Below are 12,146 nucleotides of genomic sequence, written 5' to 3' on the forward strand. Positions count from 1 at the left end.
ATTAATTTGGAGTATTATATTTAAAAAAAAAATCTTTTTCATGTATTTAACATGTACATATAGTATATTTTATCATGAAATTATTTATGAATCACAGTGATGGTTATAGTGTTAATAAAGTATGGGAAGTCTTAAATAATTTTTAAACAATTAAAAATAGAAGATGAAATTTACCAGATACTTTCATAATAAGCTGTCGCAATCAAGTATCTAGGTGGCATCCCCATGGGAACAACTCTAAAAATTTTAAACAGAATGGTAGGAGTGCGACATCATTTTAAAGGGCATTGAAAATTAAACATTTTTTTGTGAAAATGTTTGATTAAGTCAACTCTAACCAAAAAGATGGCCATTTAATGTTTTTCATGGATAGATCCAAAGTGTTGATAGTATAGGTACCACTATGAATCTATCTTGAAGGTGGACTATGACAGCTTGTACAGTGCTTGTTATTCAAACTGAAAACATTCATTTTAGTTTTCACACGCAGAAGCAGATTGCTTTCATGTAAATTGCTTCCTGGATGGTAGTATGGATTTCTTTTAAATATTTTCTAATTCTGCTGTTTTTATTTTATAAGTGATTAAGTATTTTGCCATAAAAAGAAATCTTGTGGTTTATTTTTAAATATTATTTAATTTAAGCCTATTCTCAACAAGTATACAATTATGTCAGCAGACAAACGTTAAATGATAAATGAACTAATATTAAAATTGTCCGACATGTATAAACAGAGTTTATAATCTATTGTGATTTTATTTATTATAAAAATAAACACAGACAAACTAAGTATTATAACTCAAATGAGTCGCCTATCTTAGAATCATATCAAGAAAAGCTATTGCTATATTGTTTGCTATGTGCTCATAATTTTCATATACAGCCAGGCCAATGTAAAAATAGATAATTACCCGTAAAACTACATTATTGAATGCTTGTGTATAATCCAATTAATTAATTGTACTGTAATTTTTTGATCCTGTAAGAGCATTTCTGCAAATTCTGTTTCTTATTATTTGAGCTTTGAGCTACAAACAACCCTGCAGACTCAGTGAAGATATTGATGCTATTTAAAATTAATATCTGCAACTTATACCTTCCTCCAAATCCCAGTATCAGTAGGGATGATCAGATCGCTGATCAGTGTTTTCACAAATTCCTTTGCTGTGCTTAATAATTAGCGATTTCAATGCCCAACATTATTTCTGAGGCTCATCATCATGTTCTTCCCAAGGCACCACTATAGTTGTCGACTGAGGCAGAACGTGGATCTTTGTTTGTTGAACGATAGGTTGTAACATTTATATCATCTACATCAGGTACATAATCTTGCATCAATCTGTCATTGTGTTCAGCATCCCCACTTCGATGTCATACCGGTCATGTTTCCAAACGCATTTTGGGAAGCAATCACAGACTGGTTGTTATCTCAATTGGTAACAGTGATTAACCTCAGAGTCAGCCACACAGATGGGTGGTTGAGAAATCAAACTGGATCAGGTAAAAAAATTTTTTTAACCAATATGACAAAAGTGGTAGCACAGTCTACCAACACTCTATAGTGCATGTGAATATATCCCTCTAACATCTTTGTTTTTGTGTGTTTGTTCTCGTGCTCCCCTGAGCCGGCTCAACAATCAAGTATTACTCAGCCCAGCGGAGTGTCCTTGTGACTAATGAGCCTCCTCACCTACCAGCTGTATGTCCGGCATGGCAGGTCGGCTCACTGGTTCCTGATCTTTTCCTTATTTTCATCTTGGCTATGCCATTCCCAGGCCCTGCCCCAGCAGCCAGGTCTCTGTTGTTTTGTTTTATTTTCTTAAAGTAACTCCTACTTCTTGTAATCCACTTCCTTTGCTTGTATAAACTCAGCCACAAAGCTCTCTTTATTTTCAGCCATTCTACTTTACCTCTTAGTATATACTTTGTTGTAGTTTGTACTGTAATCTCTTATGTTATATCTTGCTTTTAGATCCTCCCAACATGCACATTCAAAAAAGATGTGGCAGGGAGTGTCCTCTTGACCACAGTGCACACAATTTGGGAACTCCCTTCTTTTAAACCTGTGTAAGTATACACCAAATCCTCTGAGTGGAGAGGAATTGTGACAGGTAGTACCCACATCGCCATGTTTTGTCCCCAGCCAAAGTCCTATCTCAGGAATAATCTCCTTCGTCCACGCCCCAGTATGTACCAGCTTTCCACTCCTCTTGCCATTCTTGTAGCAAAAGATTAGTGGCATCCTCCCTGTCCATGCCCTCATAGATCCGTTTCATTTGGGTAGCCCATAACTGGATCAATGGTACCCCGACCAGGACTCCCGCCAATACTGTTCGGTACACCGCCACGATCCTTAAATTCATTCGCCTCTGCAGTGATGTCATCATCTTCATATTCCTCTTGCTGTATAGTGCTGAAAACCAGGCAAGCATTGCATACAATACTATAGAATTCGCTGCTATCATCAATAGTTTTCTTTTAGCTGCTCTTAGTCCCCACTTGGCACCCATCAGTCTACTCTTGACGATCTGCTTCACTTTACTGCATACTTCATTGTCAGTTGTATAGCCCATTCTGATCGAATGACACCCCAAAATATTTCACAAAGGGCATTGTTTCTAGTCTAACCCCATCGACCATAACATGAATTCTTCTAATCTTAAGTCAGCCTGCCACGACTACAAGTTTCATTTTTTGTGGAGCAGGACATAGCCTCCTTGTCGCCAACCACATGCTTATCTGTCTTATTGCCCTATTCGCCTTTTCCTCCACTTCATCTTGCGTGGGGCTATCTACAAGCATTGCCAAATCATCAGTGTACGCAACAAGTGTCACCCCCTCCAGGAACCCCAACCTCAAGACCCCATCAAAAACCAGTTCCATAAGAGGGGACTTAGCACAGATCCTTGGGGCCCTCCCCCAGAAACTTATTTCTCCTCCTTCTACTGGTGTCAGCAGCTCTCTACCCTGTAGGTAATTACTTATTGAGGCTCTTAGGTATGAACTTATATTTCTCCTCTGCATTTCTTCCAAGACGTGTCTCCACAAAATGGTATTGAAAGCATTGTAGACATCCAGGAGGACCATCAATGGTATCTTTCTGGTTCTACAAGTGCCCACTATACTTGTCTCCATCCATCTCACTATCTTGGTGAGGACATCCACTGTTGATTTTCCCTTGGTGAACCCAAATTGCAGTGGCACCAATCCTCTGAATGCCTCTCACTCAGACTGAACTCGTCTCACCAAAAGCAGACATCCAGGAGGACCATCAATGGTATCTTTCTGGTTCTACAGGTGCCCACTCTATTTGTCTCCATCCATCTCACTATCTTGTTGAGGGCATCCACTGTGTTTTCCCTTGGTGAACTCAAATTGCAGTGGCATCAATCCTCCGAATGCCTCTAACTCAGACTGAACTTGTTCCGCCAAAAGCCTCTCATATAACCTGTCGATCGTCGCAGTAGACATTTCAGTCTATATGATTGTTGCTGACTTGCATTCACCTGTTTCAGGATTAACAGCACTTTACCCACTTTCCATTTTGTAGGAAAAGTCCCTGTAATCAACTCCTTGTTGATTACCTCCAATAGAATCCATGGGTGTGGCTTTTCTAACGCCTTTAATAGGATGCCCAAGACCCTGTCTGGATCCAGGCTCTTTGTATGTACTCTACCAACTGCTTCATGTATTTCTTCTACAGTGAACTTACTCTCTTCCTGTGTTGTGACAATCACATAGGGTGCTTCCGTAGTTTGAAATAATTCTGTAATCGCTTTTTGAGCTTGATCTCTGGATATAGGTTCCCTACTGCTTCTTCCAAGGCTCTTATTTTTGCTTGTTTGATCGTGGCATTAAGATTTTCATATGCATGGAAATCTTAGTGCCACGTGTGTGGTCTTGTATGCGAGCTTAGCTTCTGCCATCTCCGCTGGTCAGTTCCGCCTTGCTCTTTGCATTTTTCTACTCGCCGCAAGAGTCACAACTTATAGTTTCACAATTTCATCTGCCCACCAGTGGACTTTACATCTGCCCACTGTTCCTTGGCTTTTTTTTCATTTTCTTCACAAAAAATTTGTAGGAAGACCTCTGGAGTCCAGTTCTGTATTCCTTCCATTCTCTCAATCATGGCACTGGCAAAAGATTGGATTTGTGACATTAACGGTCTCCATTTACCATTTTGAATTAACCCTGTTAACCCTTGTAATTCAAGCCTGAATTACCAAACTCTCCAGTCCAATGTAGTATCTAATCGCCAAGTGATCACTCATCAGTTCCTCATCCAAGACGTTCCATGAAATCACTCTCAGGAGCAGCCCTTCCATTACCACAGTAATGTCTACTGTGGATCCTTCTCCACATTCAATGAAAGTTCATGTCTTGGCATGTGTATATACATGACTTGTGTGTATACACATGTCATTTATAAATGACAAATTTAAAACTCCAAGAAGAGCAGCCAGTTTAAAACCTCAACAGGTCAACCTGTTCCCCCCAACTCAACTCATTCTGCGTTATAATCACCAGAGAGGACCACTGGCCTCCCTGCCTCTCTGATTATTGCTGCCAGGTCCAATAAGAACTCATCAGATTCTGCATCATTGCAGTTTAGAGAAATGTAGCCATTCACTATGGTGAAAGGATTTAACTTCACTGCCACAACTCCCTTGCCAGTTGTGACATCCAATATAGCGAAGTGATTGCTGACATTCAATATTGCTACGTCACACTGTTCATCAACTAGTCAGCCTCTAGAGACCTTGTGGTTCGGTTTCGCTGCCAAAAGAAAATCTATGCTCTTCTCCATCGCAACATTCCACACTAATTCACGTGCGACTGACCTTCTGCCAACATTAATCTGAAGGTAGTTCATACTCGATGATGTTCACACTCCTGGCCTCTGGTCCGGTGTCCTCTTATGCCACAGTCTAGGTACTTTGTAGGTTCTACACATTCACCAGTCTTATGGCCTGCTCCTCCACAATTGAAGCAGAAATTGGCCCAGTTGGGCCCTTTGCAATTCGCCGATGTATGCTCAAACCCCCAACATCTATAGCACTTGATGTCATCTATTCAGAGTTCTATCCTGCAAGAATGCCATCCCAAAATTATCCAGTCATTGTTTGCCAGTTTCTTGGCCTCTTGGGCTGGAAGGTTAATTATTGCCTTTTGGGTCGCCCGTAACATCTGACATCTGGAAAGCCATGGTGATCTGCTGTTCCTTGATGGAATGATGACTGCAGATGTACACTAAGGGATCATCGCAGGGTTCTGCATAATTTCATTTGAAGGCCTACAGACAGAAATGCTCTGCGCCTTCCACAATGTGAGATCTGTATACCTACAAGTGTTTCGATGTACTAAATGGAAATCATGGCTGAATTATGTCTATACCATTTTTTGGCCAACTCCATCATTGGTTTGGAGAAAAGTTTGGGCCATATTTGGATTAGGACAGTCATCACAGTTGATCGAGCAGGAAAAGCAAAACCACTTCCTTGTCACCACACTAATTGATGTGAACATGGAAACTCATTTTGGTCAGTTTCACTTACATCATCATAGTGTTCTAAGTTTATATGAGCTATAAGTCGCAGGTAGAAAATATCCAGTTTGTGATCGGAAACTCACAAAATAAATTAAATACACATTTTTCTTTTAATGAGCTGTAGTATGCTTTGAACAATTCCTGTGACACTTCCTCCGGAAATTATAATATCAGGCTCAGTATGATATTACACCTTCCTGTTACTGCATTACAACTTCTTTTGTGTATCTATAATAGAATATTTTCCAATCAGGTTTTTCCACATTCTTGGTGAGAAGCGTAGGTGATTTCCATACTAAAACCTGGTAAAGATAAATCATGTCCCTCAAGTTATTGTTCCATCTCCTTGACCAGTACCCTGTACAAGATGGTGGAACAAATGGTAAAACATCGTCTAGTGTGGTACCTTGAGAAAAACGCCCTAATTGAACCACCCAAACAATGCAGTTTCCACAAGCTAGATTGTCTATCAATCATGTAGTTGCGTTTGAATCTGTCATTCAAAACACCTTCCTACTTCACCAACACCTCATTGCTGTATTTTTTGATATGTATCTATAATCATGTAGTTGCTCTTAAATCTGTGATTCAAAACAAACGCCTTGCTATTTCGCCGACACCTCATTGCTGTATTTTAAGATCTGCAAAAGGGTTGAGGTATATGATACAGCTTGGCGGAGAGGAATCCTAAATAAACTGCACGAATAGGGGTATGTATGGAAATCTCCATGCAGTTATCAGGGGTTTCCTCTGTTGTCGGTCAATTTACGTTCAAGTTGGAATGACAGTATCTGAAAATTTTACAGTAGAAAATGGAATACCTCAGGGAAGTGTCCTAACTATTATCTTGTTTGCCAGAGCAATAAATACTACTATAAATTGTGTGAAAACCCATTTTGTTTCGTTATTTATAGATGATTTATCAATTAACATTGCATCTAGAACTTTAGCTACAGGCAAGAGGCTGCTCCAAAACACAAAATCCGTTTAGAGTTGAGGTATAAAACAATTCAATCCGTGCTTTCTCCAGAGAAAACAGAATGCATTTGCTTTTCATGCTTGAGAGAACATCTTGACCCTCAACTGTTTGTACACGGTGAACCAGTTGAAGCAGACATGCGGGTTAGATTTTTGGGATTGCGGTTTGACCATTGACTAACACGGGTAACACATTTGAAGGAGCTGAAGAAGATAAAATGTCTAAAAATGCTAGACATGCTGAGAGTTCTATCTAATACTCATTAGGGAGCTGATGAATATGCATGTTGCATATACATTCCTGTTGTCTGGTCTGTTGTCATTCATGTAGTCTGGTCCATTCCCATTTAGAATATGAACGCATATCTTATTCGTTCACACAGCCTACCACTCTAAAGATGCTCAGTGCAGTCCATTGTTCATTTATCTGTCTTGCTAAAAGTGTGTTTCGCTCAAGCCCCATGGTAAGTCTATTAGTGGACAGTGGTGAACCAACTCCTTGGAATAGACGAAATCAAATGATATGCTCATATTAAAGCACACCAAATCATCCTACAATTGATGCAGTATTCTCCAACCAGCAAGTAATTGATATGAGGAATGGCAAAGATCTTCTGCTCTGCTGGCTATCAGAGTTCATCGGCTTTTCTTATCTCTAATTATACAATTGCCTCCAGAACCTCCTGTTACTCAACATTATTACCCTCCTAGGCAGCTTTCCCTCATGAATTATTGCTTTAGTTTTGGTTGATATCAAAAAAAGGATACAAATCCAGTTGTCGTATAAGAAAAGTTTTTTAATATTGTAAATATTATGAATCCTGATGCTATAGTTTATCAAGACGACTCCAGACATGATAATTCTGTTGATTGTGCCTTTATAGTTGCCAATAGAACATATATCTTTGGCCTTCCCAGCTTTGCAGTGTTTTCATTGCAGAACTGTATGCTGTTAGCAAGGCCTTAAACATACTTAGTCCAACATTCCCACTCATACCTGTCTGTCCAGATTCCATGATTGCCTTACAGGCGATCGGTGACATGCACTCCTGACACCCTGTAGTCTGTGATATACAATTTGTCACCTCTGAAATGACTCTACGTAATACAACTGTGAGCTTCTGCAGGATCCCTACTCGTACTGGAATTTCAGGCAATGAGTGCGCTGATCGTGTGGCAAAAGAGGCTTTTTTGCAGCTTCCTTTTGCGAATAGCAATGTTTCAAATGATCCTGTCTGTTTTCCTAAGAGGGTGGTTCATGATGAGTGACTAAGTGAATTGAATGCTGTCATCAATAATAAGCTTCGTACAGTTAAGAACGCGGTGTCACCATGAAGCCCCTCGTGGAGGAATAACTCTTGAGAAGAGTATATGCAAATAGTTCATCCAATCTATGTTATAGTCTTTAGTAGCATCATAATATTATCAAGAAGAGATTGTCCTGATGCATGACCAGGTATTGATTGGCAAAACAACGTATTTTGTTTGATTGATCTGTTCCTATTGTATTCATATCTCACAATATATAAGAATTGAGAAATGTTTTGCCGCATTTGTTTATTCCTCAAATTGAGTACTAAAAAATTCACTTGAACTCACTTGCTGAATTATCTGATCGTGAATTTCAGCAGCCATGTCATTGATTCGCTTTGATACTGTGTCATTAGAAAGGGGAATTTTTTTCTATTATTTTGCTTTTTCCATGCCTTTTAAAACACTGACCTTATCAATTGCAGCAGGCAACATGAGGTTTTCTGGAATTGTGTGGAATTTAAACATCTTAGCTATTCTTTAATGCAATGAGGTAAGATGCTTCAAGTGTACTTTTATCAGTATGGCTTGATTTACAAATAGAAGCATGTTGATTTCTCAAAGTATGTAATTTTCTTTTGAAAAATTCCAAGGGTGTGCTTTAATGATCCATGTGTTTAGTTTCCAAGAAAACCAGGTAAAACCATACTTTAAATAACAGTCATGGTACAATCTTGTGTTTTTACTAATTGATTCAGTGGATGTAGATGGCTCACTTTGTTTTTTCACAAATTTATCCATTTTGCTTAAGAATCTAATTGAAAAAAAAACAAAACAGTTACACTGTTTGACTGCACACTAAAAAATCAAAACTCAGTTATTATTATTTTCAATGAAACTATACACTTTTAAATACTTAAATAAAGGCACCAGATGCACGCTTCACATTTGATTCTAAACTGACGTTCTGCAATCCCTTACACCTCTTTTATTTTGCAAGAGGACGACATGTTCAAACATATCATATGCATGTTGGAACATGATGCTCTCACAGCAAATATTATGCAAACAGACCAAATTATGAGGAGCAGATACACATCAAGTTGGAATCTGTAGATTGCTCATGTTTGTACAGTTCATATTATATGCATGTTCATACCCAGCGCTATCAACATAGATAATAATTTAAACTAGGTTTCATTGGCTTGTGCGTAATATTCATTATATATATATATATATTTCTTTTTTACTTTTTGGGGATCATGGAGCTAAAGAAGTTGAGAATCACTGATTAGGTGATGAAAATATGATCACAGTAATACCGGAAGAACAAAAAGTATTGATACTTTTGTATTATTCCAGTGACTGGCTAATTTTAGATTTTCCTCAAATCTTAGTTAAATCCAAGATATAATAAAATTTGAATGATCTGTAAATGTAATTATCTTCTGACAATATCTCTGAACCTCACCTTACTTCATCTTAGCTTAAACAACCTTAGAAAAGATTATTTAGATTCACAAGTCAAATGATTATTCCTTCATAACTAGCCAAGTATTACGTCTGTCTTGTATTTAGAAATCAATATTTATTTAATTATGTTAATTTAAAGGTGCAAAAACACAATACTGGTCGATTATTATAATTAAATTCTGTGATGAATTAAAAAAATATATATTCATTATTGTGTAGTAATGATGTCATTTTAATTGTAATTATTCATAATTAACACCTTATACAGGTGTTCCTGTTGTCCGGGGTTTATTACCTAGAATGTTACTTCTGTGGAGAAATTCATTTCCTCGTTCAAATAAAGAACTAGAATCAGAAAAAGCCAGAGGAGATGCTTTCACTTGGCAGGTAAGGTTTATCTTCATGTAATTTGCCATTAGAAATTTTTTTCTGTATTAGAGGTGTATCTGTTAACGAGAGCATAATTTTTCCAGTCAAAAAGCAATACAATACTGATTAATATTTCTAGAGAAAGCCCTTAATATTATTTTAATTTGATGTCATTCTTTGAAAATTCCTTGATAATACACTCTCTAAAACCATCTGGGTCATTAACATATTAACTATTAATAAAAATTGTTATTAGATGTGTTGTTAATTGTTATTACTCTATTGACTTTAATGTACTTTTGAGACTTTGTTGGTCATAACTGTATAAATAACAAAAACTTTAACATATAACATAAATACACGAGAGTTGTTAATAATTAAAGAGACAAATGATTGTAAGTTATTATTTATTCAATGACAATGAAACTTACGCTATTTTTCAACATAATTTCTGGCTACAATAAGCCTCTTGTTCTGTCTTTCTGTGATATTTCTGTATTCCATTAGTAAAGAATTGTTCACCTTGATGTCTGAGCCATTCTTGTTCTTGTACTGCATCTTGACCTGCTCATTGTTGCCGAACTGGTACCATCTGGTCTTTGAGAAAACGAAATAAAAGAATCTGATGGTACAAGTTTGAGATGTGACGACTCAACTTTTGAACGACATGAGAGCGTTATCGTGCAGAAGAATTACACATTTTTAGAGAGAACCAGGACATTCCTTCTTTTAGCAGGTTTCACTTAAGTTTCTAACATGTCACGATAGTACTCGCTGTTAATTGTTCATTTTTCTTTCAAATAATCACAAGAAATCGTCCCAAAACACTGTCAGCATCAATTTACTGCCTGACTCTTGGGTTTTGAATTTTTCTTAACTAGGATATTTCCATTCCATACTCCAACATTCTGAATCAAAATGATGAATCCAAGTTTTATCACAAATTTCTATATTTTCAAAAAAACTTTCTCTAAAAGCCCTTGCTTAAGTTCCATAAATTAACGCTGATAAAAAATAGCTACAACCTACCCTTTTTCTTTCTTTTTTTTTTTTTTAGAAAGCACTTCCAAACCATCACCCAAATCCAATATTGTTTGTTCAGTTAGTACCTACTTCAGGTTTAAGAAGCAAAAGGTAATGTGAAAGTTTACTGTGGACTATTCTATTGTAAATGATGATCCCAGATGGGTTGTAAGCAAAAAATGTAATGAATGCATTTTAAGGGATAAAATCCGATTGCAAAATTTTTATCAGCCTCCTTCTTACATAAACTTCAAAGCCTCGTTTGTAATTTTTAAACAAGTTGCCAAAGTAGCTGACAGTTATGAGATAATGAAGTGAATGGCTGGCTTATGATAGATTAAAATGGACAGCTGCCAACCAATTGTTAGGTTGAATTGATAAGAAGATATAGAAACATCTGAGAGTGTACAATTTTGAGATCATTTCTTTTGTTTTATAAGCTTCCCTTTTTGGTCCAAAAAAAAAGCAGCAATGACATCAGTAGTGGAGCTACATATTAATATCTGTATTGTTAGAGGTTTGTATCTGTACAACCCTATATTTAATATTTTTTTTCTTTTCAGAGTAAATGTTATTTATATACAAATTATATTATTTCATTCTCATCATTTAAGTAAAATAAACCACATTTTATTGTCCATAAGGAAAGATTAATTTTACAAAATTGCTCAAATTTTAGTGTTCACATTCAGCCAAGGGATTATCTAAATATAAAATATGAAAATACATTGTAAAGTATATAAACGTTTTGATTTTATTTTTGTCTTCAGTCATTTCACTGGTTTGATGCAGCTCTCCAAGATTCCTATCTAGTGCTAGTCGTTTCATTTCGCTACACCCCCTACATCCTACATCCCTAACAATTTGTTTTACATATTCCAAACGTTGTCTTCCTACACAATTTTTTCCTTCTACCTGAGCCTCTAATATTAAAGCGACTATTCCAGGATGCCTTAATATGTGGGCTATCTCTCTTCTTTTAACTATATTCTTCCAAATGCTTCTTTCTTCATCGATTTCCGCAACACCTCTTCATTTTTCACTTTATCCACCATCTGATTTTTAACATTCTCCTATAGCACCGCATTTCAAAAGCTTCTAATCTTTTCTTCTCAGATACTCTGATCGTCCAAGTTTCACTTCCGTATAAAGCGACACTTCAAACATATACTTTCAAAAATCTTTTCCTGACATTTAAATTAAGTTTTGATGTAAGCAAATTATATTTTGAATCGATTTTGTATCGCTCCTGCTTCATCCATCTTTAGTAATTCTACTTCCCAAATAACAAAATTCTTCTACTCTTAATCTTTTAATCTATTTCTCTTCCTATTTTCACATTCAGTGGTTCATCTTCATTATTTCTATTACATTTTATTACTTTTGTGTTATTTTCTTGTTCTTTTGTTCTTGTTTATTTTCATGCAGTAGTTCTTGTGTAGGATTTCATCCATGATGTTCATTGTTTCTTCTAAACCTTTTTACTCTCAGCAGGAATTACTAT

At 36.7% G+C, this 12,146-nt stretch overlaps 1 protein-coding gene across 3 annotated transcripts in view; it reads left to right on the forward strand.

The window, feature by feature from the left end:
* Window positions 1-12,146, forward strand: part of LOC142328404 (HEAT repeat-containing protein 5B) — a 291,250-nt gene that overhangs the window by 159,707 nt on the left and 119,397 nt on the right. For all 3 annotated transcript variants that reach the window (XM_075372109.1, XM_075372107.1, XM_075372108.1), the window contains exon 13: window positions 9,519-9,637. In XM_075372109.1, the coding sequence (XP_075228224.1) occupies window positions 9,519-9,637 (119 nt within the window). The remainder of the gene's footprint in view (window positions 1-9,518; window positions 9,638-12,146) is intronic.

The sequence above is a fragment of the Lycorma delicatula genome, chromosome 7 (assembly GCF_047948215.1).
Source record: "Lycorma delicatula isolate Av1 chromosome 7, ASM4794821v1, whole genome shotgun sequence".
Classification (NCBI taxonomy): domain Eukaryota; kingdom Metazoa; phylum Arthropoda; class Insecta; order Hemiptera; family Fulgoridae; genus Lycorma; species Lycorma delicatula.